Raw genomic sequence first — 19,358 nt, forward strand, 5'->3', positions numbered from 1 at the left:
TACTTCTTTGAGACTAGCCCAGATTTGTATCTTTGTGAAATCTTGAGTGATAATACAAGTCCGTGTACAGAACCTGCCGAGCGTACGTTACAAAGCGTGCGAGTTTTCCCGCTATAGCGTTTGAATGACAGTTTAACTGTCATCCCAACCTTTATCGCTACCTTTCGGCTAACCGGGGAGCGTGAGTCACCATTGTAGCACCACTCCCTCCACCCCACCCAGCCCGACACGCTAAGGATCTTGTTTCAGTTTATAAGCCGTATATGCTGAGGAACCCATATCAGTGTATAAGCCATCTATGATGAGGAACCTGTTTCAGTGTATAAACCATATCCTAAGGAACCCTTTTTAGCGTGTATGCCATATTTGATTACAAACCTGTTTCATTGTATATATGTTACCTGTTTCATTGTATATTAGTTAGGCTATATATGATTTGGAACCTGTTTCAGTATGGAAGGCATCTGCTAGCAGGGTTTTTCCTGGCTGAAATAGAGCTTAGGTGGGGACTTGGTGTGACAGCGACTGCAGTCGAGCCAGCTTTACTGCCTCCGTCAACGCCACGTGTCGTCTCCCGATATTTACAATGTACAGTCTGGCCTTCCAGAAACTTCCACAATGCATTGAGATGGTGGCTATAAAAAATAAAACGCGTGACAAAAAATGGGAACAATTTAAATATTTATTGAAGGGTTAGCCTGCATATTGTAGGTGACAGAACTGGGGGGAAAATAATATATAATATAATTAATATAATATGTATAATTATTTTTTGTCCCTCACACTTATAATATTTAATTAACCCTTTAACTGAATTAATCTGCACAAATGCCACCTTAATCTATTCAGAATGTTTTTATGCATTCACAGAACCATTCTTTTTGTCTCTGGTATCTGCACAGATAGGCAGAAAACGGTATAGGTTAATACAGTAGAATCCACTTAATTGCATTACATATTATCACATAATTGGAGAATTTGCATAGAATTGCCAAATCTCTAACCATTTCTCATTAATTTCGTAGTAAAGAGATTGCATATTTGCATGAACAGTTAATTTGGAATCATGTCCTATTACATTGGATAATCTATAAATATATATTTAATGTCGGCAGGCTGATGTAGCATAAATAAATCAAATTGCCTTACAAAGACACAAAACTAAAATATCTAAAATATATTTATTAATGGTAGATGGACTGCATGTACATAGCACTTTTTTCAGCAAGCACAGCTACGCAAAGTGCTGTACAATTAATGTCTCTCGCTCACCCATTCACGCACACCAACGGAGAAAGGCAGCCATGCAAGGCGCCAACCAGCTCGTTAGGGGTTTGTTGTCTTGCTCAAGGACACTCCCCCCCCCCCCCCCCCTCCCGCCCCCCCCCCCCCCCCCCCCACCCTGAGCTAATGTCGCCGTACCAGTTTCAGTGTGTAAGCTTTAATAAGGAAACCTGTGGCATCATTGATAAAATAATCTTGGAATTCATAATGAAATGTGAGCGTACGGTCGTCTCTGAACATGTTCCTGTGAACGGTTTGTAAAATATCCACAATACACACAAATAAATGTCAAAATCCTTCCTACGCATGGTCTGTTTAGAAATAAAAAATCCATCCTAAAATTATGCGCGCATGAATGGGCTAATCAAATCCTCCATCTGAACACCCCCAAATATACGTATATGGACTGCGATATATACTCCCTGCACCATTACATTTATATGTGCCCATTTTATATTTTATTATGCCTCCACGACGGCACAGCCGTGGCCGGAGGCATTGTGTTTTCGGGTTGTCCGTCTTTCCGTCCGTCCGTCCCATTTTCATGAACGCGATATCTCAGGAACGCCTTGAGGGACTTTCTTCAAATTTGGCACAAACGTCCACTTGGACTCAAGGATGAACTGATTAGATTTTGGTGGTCAAAGGTCAAAGGTCCTAGCTGGCCTTCCTTATCAGCTTGTTGAGACTGCTGACCTCCAAGCCTTGATACCACTACCCCAGCACTACACCGCGAAAAACAGAGCACTGGCTACTGGTTGGCGGAGGCATACAACCGCAAGGCAGTATTTCTAGTTTTATATTTTTTATGGATATGTTTTGTATTTGTATCTTCTTTCCCCCCTTTTTTCACTGCACTGCAACTGGCCCTTTAAAAACAATTCAATCAAGACCCTTAACTGCCTTCACTGTAACACAGGTGATCTGTATATAGAGGCCTCCTTGTGTCCTTTGTGATTTACACTGAAGAATGCCAACACTGGAAAGTTTGTCTTCGTCTTCTATTAAAACTTAGCCTAACGCCTTTTTCTTTGTTTCATTACTTTTTGCATTTTTAAATATATTTTGTAGGACCATTTTTCTTTATTTTCCTTATTTTTTTATTTTTCTACAGTTACATTAATGGACAAGTTGGCAACCACTAGGAATAGTTTGTGCACATACTCTAGAGTTTGCATATGCCCAAGAATGTTTTCATGTCAGTTTGTAGTTGTGTAAATCTCAGTCTTCAAGCAAGATCAGAGCTGTTGAACTCCAGATCAAATCCATGAATAGAAACATTTTATAAACGAGGCCCCTGTTTTAGTGCATATGCCTCATATACTAAGAAACCTGTGCCTTTTGGTGTATGATTTTATGGGCCGTGGCTTGTGGGAGATGTGAATCTGGTAACATTTGGGCGGAGGTGGGAGGAAATGAAGGTAGATTGAACGGAAGGTGCTGGAAGTAAACAGTTTGAGGAATGTTAGTGTGGGGGAGGCAAGGGGAGCGAATGTGTGTGGGGATAAACTCACAGTCCTCACTGTTTGACTCACAGTGTGTGGGGATAAACTCACAGACCTCACTGTTTGACTCACAGTCCTCACTGTTTGACTCACACTCACAGTGTGTGTGAATAAACTCTCAGTCCTCACTGTCTGACTGAGACTCAGAGTGTGTGGGAATAAACTCACAGTCCTCACTGTTTGACTCACAGTCCTCACTGTTTGACTCAGACTCAGAGTGTGTGTGAATAAACTCACAGTCCTCACTGTCTGACTGAGACTCAGAGTGTGTGGGGGTAAACTCACAGTCCTCACTGTTTGACTCAGACTCAGAGTGTGTGGGAACAAACTCACAGTCCTCACTGTTTGACTCAGACTCAGAGTGTGTGTGGGGTAAACTCACAGTCCTCACTGTTTGACTCAGACTCAGAGTGTGTGGGACTAAGCTCACAGTCCTCACTGTTTGACTCAGACTCAGAGTGTGGGGATAAACTCACAGTCCTCACTGTTTGACTCAGACTCAGAGTGTGTGGGGATAAACTCACAGTCGTCACTGTTTGACTCAGACTCAGAGTGTGTGGGGATAAACTCACAGTCCTCACTGTTTGACTCCGACTCAGAGTGTGTGGGAACAAACTGTCGTCACTGTTTGACAGAGACGCAGAGTGTATTGCCTCTGGGCCTGATCAGTCACATGACTACGCACCGAATGCGTCTTGATTTTTCACGACTGGTTCTTAAATTTGTCAGAGTAATTGCTCGAAGGTAAATTGCCCCATCATGCTCAGACAGGTTACACCATACTTCTGTCAAGAATGAAATATCTCATTTGTGTACTGAGAGCTGTACTCTGTGTTAGTATCTACTCGAATATCAGGTCTTCACATGATTGTGAGTTTTGCACTGCTGCGTTATTTTGCATTTCTGAATTATCTTATGCTGTACCTGTGTGTGCTCTGTGCTGTACCTGTGTGAGCTCTGTACTGTATCTGTGTGTGAGCTCTGTGCTGTACCTGGGTGTGCGGGGGCGACAGCTCAGGAGGTAAGAGCGGTTGTCTGGCAGTCGGAGGGTTGCCGGTTTGATCCCCCACCCTGGGCGTGTCGAAATGTCCCCGAGCAAGACACCTAACCCCCAATTGCTCCCAACGAGCTGATGGGTACCTTGCATGGCAGCCTTTCACCGTTGGTGTGTGTGTGTGTGTGTGTGTGTGTGTGTGTGTGAATGGGTGAATGAGAGGCATCAATTGTAAAGCGCTTTGGATAGAAGCGCTATATAAAATGCAGTCTATTTGCTCTGTGCGGTACCTGTGTGTGCTCTGTGCTGTACCTGTGTGTGTTCTGTGCTGTACCTGTGAGTGCTCTGTGCTGTACCTGTGTGTGTGCGCTCTGTGCTGTACCTGTGTGTGTGCTCTGTGCTGTACCTGTGTGTGTGCTCTGTGCTGTACCTGTGTGTGCTCTGTGCTGTACCTGTGTGTGTGCTCTGTGCTGTACCTGTGTGTGCTCTGTGCTGTACCTGTGTGTGTGCTCTGTGCTGTACTATGCCTCTCTTCAGTACTGCTCCATCTGTAGATGGCGGCAGCTTGTCGTGCTAGGGAGTGGTGCTTGTCTGCCCCGTGGGTGTTTTTTTTGTTTTTGGACATAGTTTCCTGCCCCACTTCCACAGTGGAGCCTTATGGGTAACGGCTACGGTGAGTCAGAGTGACGTGGCTTTGATTGGCAGCCCTGTCGGCGGGGGCAGAGGCCTCGTTGGCGACAGGTCATGTGACATCCGGGGAGCGGGGAGCCGGATCACGTGACGGGAACGAGGAATTGACCCAATTCGGGAATTTTGAGCTTTCCCCTAATAAGCTTTGTGTGCAGTCGGCTAAGTGCCTTTGGGTTTTTGCCAATTTAAAGAAGTAAACGTTCAAAGCTGCAGTCATTAAACTGACTTTAAAGACAATGTGAACCCTAGTGATTGTACTGTCAGTGAGTACAGTCTAAGGGAACATTAGGGCATTCATTTGATTTGTACGAGCAATTGTGCCCTCCCTGACTAAAAACATTTCGAGACCAACGGTTATATATGTAACATTAGCAGAACATGAATGCAAATTGACTGTACTAACCTGGGTACATCTTGAGCATGTGCTACGGCTATTAAATTTAGATTTGATAGTTAAATATATTTTGCACAGGAAAAAAATAATACACTTGAATTGTTAAAATTAATGTTTGAATATATAACCACGTGTGCAAACCGGAAATGTATCTTGTTCCTTGTTTCAGAATATTAGCTCTTGCTTCTGAATGACCCAGTTTTCACTTGCGCGTGGTCGGTTAAACTAGCCTATCACGGAAGAGCTTGTTCACGCTCACATACTGGGCATAAACATGGCTGAAGTCATTCTGGATAAATGAGCTAAGCCTGCTTTGTTCTGAAAGCCAACGTAACAATGAGCTGAGAAGCCGAATGTAAGCTAACCGCTTGATAACTAAAGTAGTTTTCTGAATAGCTGATAACCATTTCTAGGTCAATCCTGAGTTAACTGACCACAAAATGACTTTTGTGATGTCCATCTCAGTCACCAGACTTGAATCCAATTTAAATTTGTGGTTTGATTTAAAGAATGGTGGTCCATTATCAGATGTGTACGATCTTGAGGAAGTCTCTGTGGGCAGTGGTCAGAGATTACATTACAGGCATTTAGCAAATGCTCTTATCCAGAGCAACTTACACAGCTTTTATTACGTAGCCTTTACATTGCATCCATTTGTACAGCTGGATATATTCTGGGGCAATGCAGGTTGGGTGTCTTGCTCAGGGTTATGGTGGCAGTGTTTGACCTGGGAATTGGACCTGTGAGTCGGTTACACCAGCCCCTTACCCATTATACTACACTGCAACCCCCTGCCAATGTTCTCCTGTCTCAGTAGAAGATCACCCGTTAGTGTTGTGTTTGCAAATGGAAGGTGCACAAAAGTCCTGAAAACAGGGGTGTGAATATTTTTAACCCTTTTTTGATTTTTGGATTATAGCCTAATTTTTGCAAACTGTTGTTTTGGTACATTCTGTTGAATATATTATATAGCCTATAGAAAGAGAATATTTTCCATGTTTGAACATGACAATAATGCCCAGTTCTCGTATTACTTGTTTTCCCTTTTATGTGTGTCTGTATGCACACGTATATTTATTAAGGGTGACAGTGAGAACCTTTGGAGGGCACTGTGTGCAGTGTCAGTTCTTATACAAGAGTATATTGTGTTAAAAAGTGGAACTGTGCACGTTTTCCTACATTTAATTTTTTGTGTAAACGTACTTCCAGGCTACAGGCATTTGTGGAGGTTTCTGCCCTGGAGCGTTTTGAATGGAAGTAGGCCTAGTTGATGTTTCCCTGTGTTTTTTGGCAGCTTTGCACAGAAGGTATTTGCACGGTGGCTTTGCAGTAGTGCCATGCTTCATCACTCTGTCCCGTAGAGAAGTGGCATGTTCCACCTGCCACCTGGAGGCTTGACATTCCTTTGTAAAAAAAATCCCTTTCATAAGCCCTTTCAAAAACACTGTCTGGATGTGATTTTCTCAAGAAAAGAAAGAAAACTTTTTCATCCGGAAGTCACAGTTGCCTCCCTTGCTTTTAGGGAAGAGCTGAGCCTGTACTTGGTAGTAATAAGCATGACTTTTTGTTGTTTGTGTGACACCCTTTTTAAAAATTTTTAAAAAAAAAGACACTGTCAGTAGGTCTCCCTCTTTGACATTACAGTCCCACCTTATTTCCCATGGTTTTTGAAGTTTTTGGTGGTAAGTTGTGAATATGTTGTTCTTGTGATTTTTTTTACCTGGTTGCAAACGCATGCATGCTTATCTTCTGTGTGCTGATCGTTCAGTTCCATCCGTCAACGCTGCATTTCCGGGTTGCCAAATATGTGCCTGTCGTTTTAAGGAAAAACAAAAATTCCAGCAGCATCCAAAATAAAAAATCAGCTCCTCCTAGCCTGTAATGTTTGAATCAAAACTGCATGGCAACGACATGGCTGCATTTTAGTATAACCCGGTTTTCTGGGTGCCACCAGAGTCGGCTATGATAGCAATTTGAGATGTGCCGAAAAACCTGGATCTCGGAGTAATACCGCTCGTCTTGAGCGGCCAGCGCAGAAGGGATACGAGTTGCCGTGGGCTCAGGCAACACATATTTGCATGATTAGAGAGATAATGTGGAATGTGCTGTGTAGCTACCGATGGGAAAATCACATGCCTTAAGCTGAAACATCTGTTAGATGAGAGCCTTTGAAAGATGTTACAGGATCTCTTGTTGTGGCTCCCTTGAAGCGTGAAGCCATGATACCGTTTGCTCAAGCTAACATAGCGTGGCATTTTGCCCCTCAACAGTTGGACAACCGTTGAAATGCGCGCTACACGCTGTGTATTAAGAATATTATGCGTATTCCTGATATGGTCCAGTGATGTAGGCAGCGATGTCCAGTTCCACTAACCCAGGGTGTCTCCGTGTTAGTTTTGACCCAGGGTCAGAAATGCAGGAATTTGCATGCGGCTTGTTACCTTGGTGAACTCTGGAAGCGCAGGTAGTGATGTGCATCTTCTTCAGTTTCCTCGGCTGCTGTCTTGTGTCTTTATTTTCTCTTCTGTAAACGAGCTGGATTGCCTATGTGCATCACCGGCTTTGGCCTGGCTCTTAAACATGTGAGTGGGACATTCTCTGTGAATTTGGACCAAAAAAATTCACTTGTCAGATTTTCCTGCAGTTTTCTCGAGAAAGGATGTTTGGAAGCATATTTGATACGATCACGTTAGTTTTTATTTGGCAGGATTGTTTTTGTCTGATTCTGATTAGGCAAATGTGATTTCAGTGCTAGTTTGTACTTGGCAGGATTGTTTGTTTGTTTGCTTAACAGGTTACCCTACAGGGTTGGAGTCCTGATCTAGGCTATGTTGTCACTTCTGGCACTACGATCTTTACTTCACTCTAGTGTGTTTCTTTTGCACCTCTGCACCTTGAACTAATGCACTTGTTGTACGTCGCTCTGGATAAGAGCATCTGCTAAATGCCTGTAATGTAATGTAATTTACATCACAGATATGTTTTTTGAGAGAAATATAATTTTAGTACCCATTTTGGAGAATTTCTTACCCTGTAAGTGCCTGCATTGAGACAGTGCCATTTTTTGACCGTACATGGTGTAAACATACTAGTATTGTATGTATCCTTATAGGGGGCATTCACAGTTCCCCAAGATATTTTTGTACAGTTATTAATTTTGAAAATTATAAATATTAATTTTTCCAAAGTACCATTTTTGATTTTGTTTTTGATATGTTGTGTAAAGTTTTTATTGTATATGCAGTGTGGGATTTCTGGTACTTCTTGATCAACAGCACAGTGGGCACTTTAATAGTATTTTCTCGAAACGTATTTGTGACACAAACCTCATATATGCATCAAACATCCTTCCTCGTTTTTGTGTGGAAAATCTCTGGAAAATCTGAGACGTCAAGGGAATTATTTGTCCAAAATCACACGGGGGTGTCCCTCCCAGTCTCTCTGAGCTCTTATGAGCCATGACTCCAGAGATAAAAGCACCGTGGTGATTTGGTAATGTGGTGATTTGGTGAAGGAAAAATCCCCTCATAACGCCCCGCCTTTCAGGTACAACGGACACGAATATCAGCGCCATCTGTTGACCACAGCCTGGGGCCGTTCTGTCCACACGACAGGGCATGCCAGCCACGAACCTGAACGACGCACGTTATTCAGAAATACATTTGGAACAAAGTGGTGGCAGGCATTCGCTAAGTGTCACGCGTTTCACGTAAACTCTTTTAAACATTTAACAGGCTAACGACTAATCTCATCCACATCTACACTGGCAATATTGACTTAAGACGCGTTGGCTTTTAGCATACGTAAAATGTGCAGTTATCATTGTGGTATATCGGCCCTCCCTAGATCACAGTACAGGAATGGAGACTTGAACTCTAGGCCTCGTGAGTGAGATTTGTACATGGGTTGACGGTCTCACAGAAAAACACTGCAGTGGGGAGGCTGTGGTGCACATTAGCCCTGTTGCGTTTGATAAACTCCACGGTACTCTTGTGAATTAGAAAAAAAAAAGAAAGAGCTGTTTTCCAGCTCCCCAGCGCTGGATATTCTGTGCACCAGGTGTTCTCCCCACGGCTGAAGTTTAACGTGTTCCTTGACAGAGAGTGGAGGTTCACTCGTAGGACACTGGCTCTTAAGGGACCGCCAGGCTTTGTGCCTTTTACGAATTTGATGGAACCCTATGTGTGTCATGGGGATACAACTGACAGCTTGTGCAGTGTGGGTGGGGGAGGGGGTGGGGGGCGGGGGGGTCAGGGTGGGGCTCGTGTTTTATTCCAGAGCTTTTACCAGAACACTGAGAGCCTTTCTTTTCTCACAGAATGGCAGGAAGCTGTGTGAAAGGACAGAAGATTCCGTGCTGGAGAATATGACATCACCGGCAGAGAGGTGGCAAGAGAGGAAGTGCATTTCAGAGAGAGAGAGAGAGAGAGAGAGAGAGAGAGAGAGAGAGATAGAGGGAGAGAGAGACTGCAGGGAAAAGCACATTTTTGTTGCGAGAGAGAAGCATATTAAGGGGGAGGGGCATTTCTTTTTTTATTTTCTTGGGAAATTCTGACACTTTTAGGATTAGAATATAAAGCGCGCTGGCCCTTAGGGCTTGGGCCTGTCAAGCTAATTTGTCCCAAACATTATGGTGCCCTGAAATGGGGAGGGGGGGGAGGGGGCTATGTATAAAAAGTGCATTTTTACATGGTGAAACCAAAATGTATAAACCCTTTAATAGAAGTTGAGAATTTGCACTTTAACCACATGTGGATTGTTTGATTACAAATATAAAATTGTGGAGTACAGAGCCAAAAAAAAAAAGATTTGTTCTGGAGCTCGCTGCATGTGCAGGTGAGCTTTCATTGCACAAAAGGAAGATTGTTCCCCTCGGGTGGGGGGGGGGTCCCGTAAGACTGCTGACTGTTGTTTGGCGGAAGTGCACACATGCCAACCGATCCCCAGTTCCCCGCCCTGTCTCTTAACTGGCCCCCACTCGAAACTAAAGAGTAATATTCCCCCGTAGTCCAAGACGACCTTGAAGAATGGCCTGGTCTCATCTCGTATTTCAGCTAAAAATGCTTTCCAGCAGTAAACCGACTTGCCAAACAGCAAACCAGTTCAGCTTCTAAACAGACAAATGGACAGTGCACAATAACTCCGACAGCAGTACTCTGGACCTCCTCAAATATATACTCAAATTAAAAATGCTTTTCTGGCAGGGTGAAGTCTGAAATTTGAACATTAAAGTTAGACCCTGGGATATGACGTTGAAGCCAAATGAGCGGGGTTAATATGTTAAAAAGCTGCATTGTGTGCTCAGCAGGTTGTGTTTTGTTATTTGGGTCACCTGCAGCATTTTTCTTGTTTTCCGTTGTGCTTGTAGTGTGCAAATTCCCTGTGGGGCAATAATTATCATTTATTAGCCTAATTAATAAATTGAGTAAATAAAACTGTAGCTTGCTAGCTAGCTAGTTCAAAATAGAAATGTAAAAATTATGATGCTTATTATAGCTAGCTAGCTAGAAGATTATTTTTTATTATTATTTTTTGTTTGCTGAAACAGTAAAATTATGCTGAGAACCAGAAAAGAACATAGTTACCGCTTCTGTTGATGACATTGTGCTGAATAATGTCTTTATTACCTTGCGCAAGAAAATACAATATAACATAACCATGCTATATTTTATTTTGTGCATAAGTTTGCTTTCCCCTGCCTTTGGGCCTGGTCCGTTTGCTTCAGCTCACGCCGAGTGTCTCACTTTGCTCTGTGCGAGCAGTCGTAAGCTTTGAAGCTCGTTCAGAGTGGCACTGACAAGATCTTTGCTCTTTTCTCATCGCTAGCGCTTTAACCAGATATATCATGACTGAGCAACAGACTAGGAAGCTTTTCTTCTCTCTCTCTCTCTCTCTCTCTCTCTCTCTCTCTCTCGGTCTCCCTTGCCTTCTCTCTCTCTCTCTCTCTCTCTCTCTCTCTCGCTGTCACTTGCCTTCCCTTTCTCTCTCTCTGTCTCTCTCTCTCTGACTCATGGGTGCACCTCTTCCTGTTCTGTCGTTTTTCCCACAGAGTCTAGTTGAGTGTTTATTTGAGGTTGTACCGTGTCATTGTCATTAGTCACGGTGTTCAGACAGCGCTGCCACGCCCCTCACAGTAAAAATCCTCGATCTGGAGTTCTTCTGCCCTATTGAGGTATGACAAATGCCTCAACGTGCAGACCAAGTGATTACACTAAAATCCTGACTCCATTTTAGGGACACTCTACGGCTTTTTGCAATGCCTCTTTTTTTTATATCTTTATCTTTATAATATCTAGAATCCCTAAATAAGTACTGTAATTAGAACGGCCAACCGAGGGTATTATCCACCCCCCCTCCCCCTCGGGCTGTGTAGTGACGGTGGAATCTGTGAATAGGCCCGGTTTGTACACAGCGTTGCAACCGTCCCCTTCTATGCTTTATGTTGATTGTGTTTCATTGCGTAACGTGTCACATGACGGCCTGAAGCCTTTTGGGGGGGAATTAATGTAGCCCTCTGTATATGTGAGGCAGCAGCGATATAAATTCAGCGAGCTCCATAATGTTTGGAACAAAGCAATATTTTTTTTCTTGATTCGGCTCGAGTAAGCCACAATTTTAGATGTCTAATCAAACAAATCCACATGTGGTTAAAGTGCAGAATCTCAGCTTTTATTAAAGGGAATTTTTACCATGTGGAAATTACAGCACTTTTTATACACAGCCCCACCCCATCTCTAGACACCGTAATGTTTGGGATGTGTTAATGTTATGTAAATGAAAGTGAGTCATGTTAGCACTTTGTGGCACATCCTTTGCATGCAATGACTGCTTGACGTCTGTGAGCCATAGACATCACATGGTGCTGAGTATCTTCTCCTGTGACGCTCTGCCAGGCCTGTACTGCAGCCATCTTCAGCTCCTGCTTTTTTTCGGGGCTAAAAGCTAAAAGTACCACTGACCCCGTGTTGCTTGTGCAGTGATGTAACCTACCTTCCAGAATCATGTTCTGACCACGCTGGTGTGGTTTTGCGTAGCTGGTTTTTTTTGCATAGCACGCTGGTTTTTTGCATAGAGAAAATTAGTTTCGGAGAAAAGATTGTGTGTGTCCTTTTGCTGAGGTTCATCAGAGATCCCTACTTTCAAGCGGAAGTTTCAGTCACAGTGAAGTGCATTCGGAACAAATCAGCATCCAGGGATTAAATAATCCATTTTATGAAGTCAAGTAATAAAATAAAATGGCCGTAGTGCGATTGTGTTTTTTCTGTCCACAATACTCTTCTGTCCTCCTCATAATTAATTGGGTTTCCAAAACATCTCCACACATCAGACAAGTTGAGGGTTTTCTATTTCAATGGGCCTGTTAGCACTGGCCATGATTTCTGCTTGGAGTTGCAGTCTTGTTGAATGAGTGATGTTGCTGTCTTGTTGAATGAGTGATGTTGCTGTCTTGTTGAATGAATGAGTGACGTTGCAATCTTGTAGAATGAATGAGTGACATTGCTGTCTTGTTGAATGAATGAGTGATATTGCAGCTTTGTTGAATGAATGAGTGACGTTACTGTCTTGTTGAATGAATGAGTGATGTTGCTGTCTTGTTGAATAAATGAATGATGTTGCAGTCTTGTTGAATGAGTGATGTTGCTGTCTTGTTGAATGAATGAGTGATGTTGCAGTCTTGTTGAATGAATGAGTGATGTTGCAGTCTTGTTGAATGAGTGACATTGCTGTCTTGTTGAATGAATGAGTGAAGTGGCTGTCTTGTTGAATGAATGAGTGATGTTGCTGTCTTATTGAATAAATGAGTGATGTTGCAGTCTTGTTGAATGAGTGATGTTGCTGTCTTGTTGAATGAATGAGTGATGTTGCAGTCTTGTTGAATAAATGAGTTGTGACTGTTGCAGTCTTTGTGAATGAGTGATGTTGCAGTCTTGTTGAATGAATGAGTGATATTGCATCTTGTTGGATGAATGATTGACATTGCAGTGTTGAATGACTGTGTGATGTTGCATTCTTGTTGAATGAATGAGTGACGTTACAGTTTTTTTGAATGAATGATTGACATTGCAGTCTTTGTGAATGAGTGATGTTGAATGAATGAGTGATATTGCATCTTGTTGGATGAATGAGTGACATTGCAGTGTTGAATGACTGTGTGATGTTGCATTCTTGTTGAATGAATGAGTAACGTTACAGTTTTTTTGAATGAATGGATGATGTTGCAGTCTTGTAGAATGAATGAGTGCCTTTGCTGTCTTGTTGAATGAATGAGCAAACTCTCACGATTATTTTAGTCACATGGAACTTTAGTCCCATGGAACACATGGTTTTTCCTGTCGGTCTTTTTAATACTGGGAAATTCTGTCTTTTTTAACTGAATTAAATTAAAATGAAATAATACGCTAATATCTGAGCCACAATTTGCCTGTATGTGTGTGTGTATGCGTGTGCGCGGGTGTGTGCATGCGCATGTGTGCGTATGTGTGTGAGTGTGCACGCGTATGTGTGCTCTTTATAATACTAAAACATCCTGCTCATCGCTCTGGGGAAATAACTGGGATAGAGCAGTAGCGTGGCTGCTGCAGATAAGTGTGTTCCTGAACATTATGGTCTGTTTGGATGTTTCGGGGGCGGGTGGGAAATACTGAGGAAGTGTAAGACTGGAATGGCTGAGTAGCGTTCAGACCCTTCATTGTGCCAGACCATTCTGGGTTGCTTTAAGAGACCGAATGTTTTCATTGATGAGTTAAGATGCCGTTTATAATTAGCTGATCAAAGCTGAATTCAGACATGCTAAACGTGCGCCCCACCTGTGTAAAAAATGCAGGCGGGTGCTGACCTGGCTGGTGTTGAGCAGGCTTGCTTTCAGCAGGCTTGTGTTGAGCTGGTTTGTGTTGAGCAGGCTTGCTTTCAGCAGGCTTGTGTTGAGCAGGGTTGTGCTGAGCAGGCTTGTGTTGAGCAGGCTTGCTTTCAGCAGGCTTGTGTTGAGCTGGTTTGTGTTGAGCAGGCTTGCTTTCAGCAGGCTTGTGTTGAGCTGGTTTGTGTTGAGCAGGCTTGTGTTGAGCAGGTTTGTGTTGAGCAGGCTTGCTTTCAGCAGGCTTGTGTTGAGCTGGTTTGTGTTGAGCAGGCTTGTGTTGAGCAGGTTTGTGTTGAGCAGGCTTGCTTTCAGCAGGCTTGTGTTGAGCTGGTTTGTGTTGAGCAGGTTTGTGTTGAGCAGGCTTGTGTTGAGCAGGTTTGTGTTGAGCAGGCTTGTGTTGAGCAGGCTTGTGTTGAGCAGGTTTGTGTTGAGCAGGCTTGTGTTGAGCAGGTTTGTGTTGAGCAGGCTTGCTTTCAGCAGGCTTGTGTTGAGCAGGTTTGTGTTGAGCAGGCTTGTGTTGAGCAGGTCTGTGTTGAGCAGGCTTGTGCTGAGCAGGCTTGTGTTGAGCAGATTTGTGTTGAGCAGGTTTGTGTTGAGCTGGCTGGTGTTCAGCAGGCTTGTGTTGAGCAGGTTTGTGTTGAGCAGGCTGGTGTTGAGCAGGTTTGTGTTGAGCAGGCTTGTGTTGCTGCTGCCGCTATTCCCGGCTGCCTTGGCTGAGAGGAATCAGGTGGAAAGCAGCCTGGGATTTGTAGTTTCTTGTGGTGTGGAATGTAGTGTAATGGATGGCTGCATGCGGCCTGGAGCTCGGTTGCTCGGGTGACTCTGTTCTTGTGGATATTTGACGGAGGCCATTTTAATTCCACCGTGGCCCAGCAATTACAGGTTTATAGATTTTGTTCTGTAAGTTACAGTGCCAGAAACAAAAATTTTACTGTTATAAAATGCCGCTGTTGACTGAGATTGACTGCATTGTAATGTGATCAGTAAATTTCTTTCAGTAAACCTGCCATTGAATAGAATGATGTAGCAATTTAAAATGGCAACACGGATGTTGAGGGTTTTTATCAATTTTTTTTGCATAGTTCCTGAGAATATGATTTTCCTCTGTAGTTGTCTACGTTGTTAAGTGCCTGGTTGAGCTTAACAGTGGTCATGTTAATGTGCTAGAGGATATGTGTTTTTTAAAAAGGCAGTACGTTAGTACGCCAGGTTTGAAACCTCTTACTAGTAGTTTGTGCTGAAGGATTTTCATTTTTTGGTCCAGTGTCAGCTGCGCGTCCACGGCCTAGTATACCATAAGCCTACATTACTAACCTTGATCAAGTAGCCTGAATCGCAAACATCTCAATTAATATTGTGACAAGCACTACACAGCAGCAGTTGTATAACTGACACCCTGGGCGGGGTTGAACAATTTTGTCCCTTTCTTGCTCCGTTCCCTTCGATTTCAGTTGACTCTTAAAAATGCTCTGCTACCTCCAGACTTTTCCGGGCAGTAAGCAATGACTGCTCCACCCTGTGTGGTGTCTGTAATGTGTTGGTCTGGTCTGGTCTGGTCCAAAAAGTTAAAGACAAGGAGACAGCGGGGGTAAAAGCTTCGCCGGCGTGTTTTTGAGCATGAGAACGGGGTGAAAGTTTAGCAGTCGGTTGAATAAAAATAAAAATAACAATCCTAGCAAAAAATATTAAAACAGGGATCCTACGCACGCTTGGTGTGTGGTCCCCTAATTAAATCCTCTGACACAAAATCGCAAGCAGTGAAACCTGAGTAAATCTTGAAGCTGGTGAACAGAGAAAAGCATGAAGCTGGTGAACAGAGCAAAGCATGAAGCTGGTGAACAGATAAAAGCATGAAGATGGTAAAACAGAAAAGCATGAAGCTGGTAAACAGAGAAAAGCATGAACAGTAGTTCTGGTTAAATAATAAGTCTTGTTTATATTCTCTGTGGTGTCCCACTTGCTTACTCACTGTTCCTCAGGCGATAACAGACTCTCTCCTACTTAATCCCGCCCTCTTCATTTTCTCTTTTTCTTCTCCTCCCCCTCCGGCTTTACTGATTTATTCATCCTTTCCTGCTCGCTTTCTCTCTAGTTATCGTGTTCTTCCTTTTTTTAATAGATCCTCTGCACTTGATCCTCATCTATTTTCGTTCCAGTTGTTCTTCTGTTCCTCGTGCCACATTTCTCTTCTCTGTAGTCTTTCTTCATTGTCTTGATCATCTGTGCTTCTGCACACCACATCTCATAGGCAAAGACCTGTGCTTTTATGTGTAACCATGTTAAACAGCACTAAATGTAAAGAGAGGACAGGCCATTTCAGTGTATAAACCATACATGATGAGGAACCTGTTCTAGTGTATAAACCATATCCTAAGGAACCCTTTTTAGCGTGTATGCCGTATTTGATTACAAACCTGTTTCATTGTATATTAGTTATATATGATTTGGAACCTGTTTCAGTATGTAAGGCGTCTGCTAGCAGGGTTTTTCCTGGCTGAAACAGAGCTTAGGTGGGGACTTGGTGTGACAGCGACTGCAGTCGAGCCAGCTTTACTGCCTCCGTCAACGCCACGTGTCTCCCGATATTCAGCTGCATTTACAGTCTTCTAGAGACCACCACAATGCACTGAGATGTTGGCCATAAAAAATGAAATGTGAGGCAATCATAAAAAATTGTGACAAATGAAATATTTATTGAAGGGTTACACTTTGTAACTGCCAGAATTGGGGGAATATAGCCTGTACACCAAAGGATTAAAACATTCATTCTACTGTAATAGTGTATCCATATTTGAATTGCAATATATCTTGAAAAGCATTTCATTTTTGTTACTCAAAACGTAGGGTACAATATTAACCTTTTATCTTAATGAATCCACACAAATGGCACCTTAATGTATTTAAATTATTTTGATACATTCACGTAAAGAATTCTTGCACCATTCTTTTTTGTCACTGGTGTTACTTGTACTTGTACCTGGCAATGTCTCTTCAGAGTCTGTATGCATATGATATGGTGATTTTGATCGAAGAGCATTTAATTAAGAGTATTTAATTGCTAAATCAAGTATAATTTTATTAAACCATTCAATGCTGGCATAATTCATGGCAAGAAACAAACATTTCAGTTTAATGTCAGAAAATACAATTTTTTTTCCTTGTAAATTTTCGACTTTAATATCAGAATTCTGAGTTTTTCCTTGGAATATTATGAGAATGGTTGAGCTGCGGTAAAAAAATAAAATAAATAAAATGGCTATAATACGGCATCGTACAATGTGGTGTATTGGCATGTGATGTATTAGCATGTGGTGTATTGGCATGTGATGTACTAGCATGTGGTGTATTGGCGTGTGGTGTATCTTTTTTATATCTGTTGCAGCAGTAAACATCCAAACTTGAGAGGCTGCCTGAAATGCTTTCGGGGAAAAAATGACTCCACAGTTTTCTGTTGGGTGTCGATAGACAGCCAGTCAGCAGCAAGGCCTGACAGTTATTGGTGGCTATGACAGTTATTGTTATTGCGTCCAATAATTATCCTTGCGGTATATCAGCCAGCCGTAGCTAGTATCTATAGCGGTGGTCTCCAACCCTTGTCCTGGAGAGTCTGCTGGTTTTCATAGTGAATCTGCACTTCATGAATCAATTAGAGCAGTTGATTACACAGTTAACTCAACTCACCTGGTGTCTTGGGTCTCAATTGGGTGCTGATTTTAAGGTGAGAACAAAAACCAGCATACCCTGTAGCTCTCCAGGACCAGGGTTGGAGACCACTGATCTATGGATTAATGATTTGTACCCTAACCTAGTGTATGTTGTGAGGTGTGGAGGTGAAAGAAGAGAAAGTGTAAACGCAACGCAGCACGTCTTCTTGGTCATCCACGTGTGGGACTGATCTGTACTGCCTCTGGGCCAACTGACCCCTGCCATTATTTCTTCTCCTTTGTTACGTTATTAGTTTTGGTTGGGAAAAGGGTGATTTTAAGTAAACAAGCGAACGAGAGCACGGTTTTTGGGATGGTGAGGCGACGAAACTTTGGTGGTCTGATGGTGGAGGCAGGTGTTCCCAGCGTTCTTTGTACAAACAGATAAAATCCAATACAAAATATTTATATTGAACAAAATCCATTGGCAGCTAGCCTCTTAAATGCCGTGTCAGGCACGCAAAGCTGTGTGCCGGCCTTCTTATGAAGTGATTCTTATTATCTTTAACAGCATGCTTAATGCACAGTAATGAACACAACTGTCGCAAAAGTCTGTCCGTAGTCTTGTGTCCCAGAATGCCACTAAATGCTGTTGCCTCCTCCCCTTCCTGTCCGATGTTCTTTTAAACCTCCTGCTGAGGGTGGGACTGCCCTGTTAGGAGTTGTCGACGCAGTGTGCCAACTCAAAGAAACAAATTGTAAAACGTGTGTTTTGAGTGAGCAAGTGACCCTACACTAACAGCTGTTCTGTGCTCTGAACACTATTACGGTCTGAACACCGCCCTGGCACCGTTTCAGTTTAACTATGATGCTCTGTGCCCTGAACACTGTTACAGACTAACTGTGCGTTCCTCTTGACTATGTTCCAGCCTAACTGTGTAGTCCTGTAGACCGTGTTCCAGCCTAACTGTGCTGTCCTATTGACCCTGTTCCAGCCTAACTGTTTTGTCCTGTAGACCATGTTCCAGCCTAACTGTGCTGTCCTATAGAGCCTGTTCCAGCCTAACTGTGCTGTCCTATAGAGCCTGTTCCAGCCTAACTGTGCTGTCCTATAGACCATGTTCCAGCCTAACTGTGCGGTCCTGTAGACCATGTTCCAGCCTAACTGTGCTGTCCTGTAGATGATGTTCCAGCCTAACTGTGCTCTCCTGTAGACCATGTTCCAGCCTAACTGTGTTGTCCTGTAGACCATGTTCCAGCCTAACTGTGCTGTCCTGTATATCTCTCCAGGTGACATCACTCAGAAGGGATATGAGAAGAAAAGAGGGAAGCTGCTGGCTCCATTCATCCCTCAGAATCGCAGTAAGATGATCCTGGCCTTCATCATCTCATCAATCAATCATTCAATCAACCAATCAACCAGCCAGTTACTCAGTTGACCGGGCACTCAACCGACTGATGGGTCAATCAACCAATCAAACAGACTCAATAAACTAGTCATTCAGTCAATTCATCAGTCAGCCTTTCCAAAAAATCAATCAGACCATGTTTTTTCCATATCTGTTTGCCTGGAGGCAACAAAACAATAATGAGCTTTAAAACCATGAGGTGTTGGGGTGGGAAGAGAGGTAGGGTGTGTGTGTGTGTGTGTGTATGCATTCAAGTGTGTGTGTGGTGTGAGTGTGTGTGTGTATGCATGCAAGTGTGTGTGTATGTGTGTGCTTATACACGTGTGAGTGTGCGTGCGTGCGTGTGTGCATGTGTTTGTGCGTGCACACGTGTGCGCGTGTATGTGCATGTACGCATGTGTGTGCGTGTGCGAGAGTCTGGGCTGTGGTCTGAGGCTAGAGGTTTCTCCCTTGGGAAGGGGCTGGCTCTGAACGCCTAACTACACTGCAGCACATGCCCAAAAACAAAAACAGGAAAGATGCACGCGAGAGGTGTGTCTGACCCAATCACAACAAAATCAGCTACGGCTGCTGAGTCACTTACA

General features: G+C 43.2%; 1 protein-coding gene across 1 annotated transcript in view; it reads left to right on the forward strand.

Moving 5' to 3' along the window:
* The window catches only part of LOC135238299 (disco-interacting protein 2 homolog B-A), an 81,351-nt gene that overhangs the window by 15,029 nt on the left and 46,964 nt on the right, over positions 1–19,358 (forward strand). Inside the window, exon 2 of the mRNA XM_064306079.1 lies at positions 18,656–18,727. Within this exon, the coding sequence (XP_064162149.1) occupies positions 18,656–18,727 (72 nt within the window). The remainder of the gene's footprint in view (positions 1–18,655; positions 18,728–19,358) is intronic.

This window comes from Anguilla rostrata, chromosome 13 (genome assembly GCF_018555375.3).
Source record: "Anguilla rostrata isolate EN2019 chromosome 13, ASM1855537v3, whole genome shotgun sequence".
Taxonomy (NCBI): Eukaryota; Metazoa; Chordata; class Actinopteri; order Anguilliformes; family Anguillidae; genus Anguilla; species Anguilla rostrata.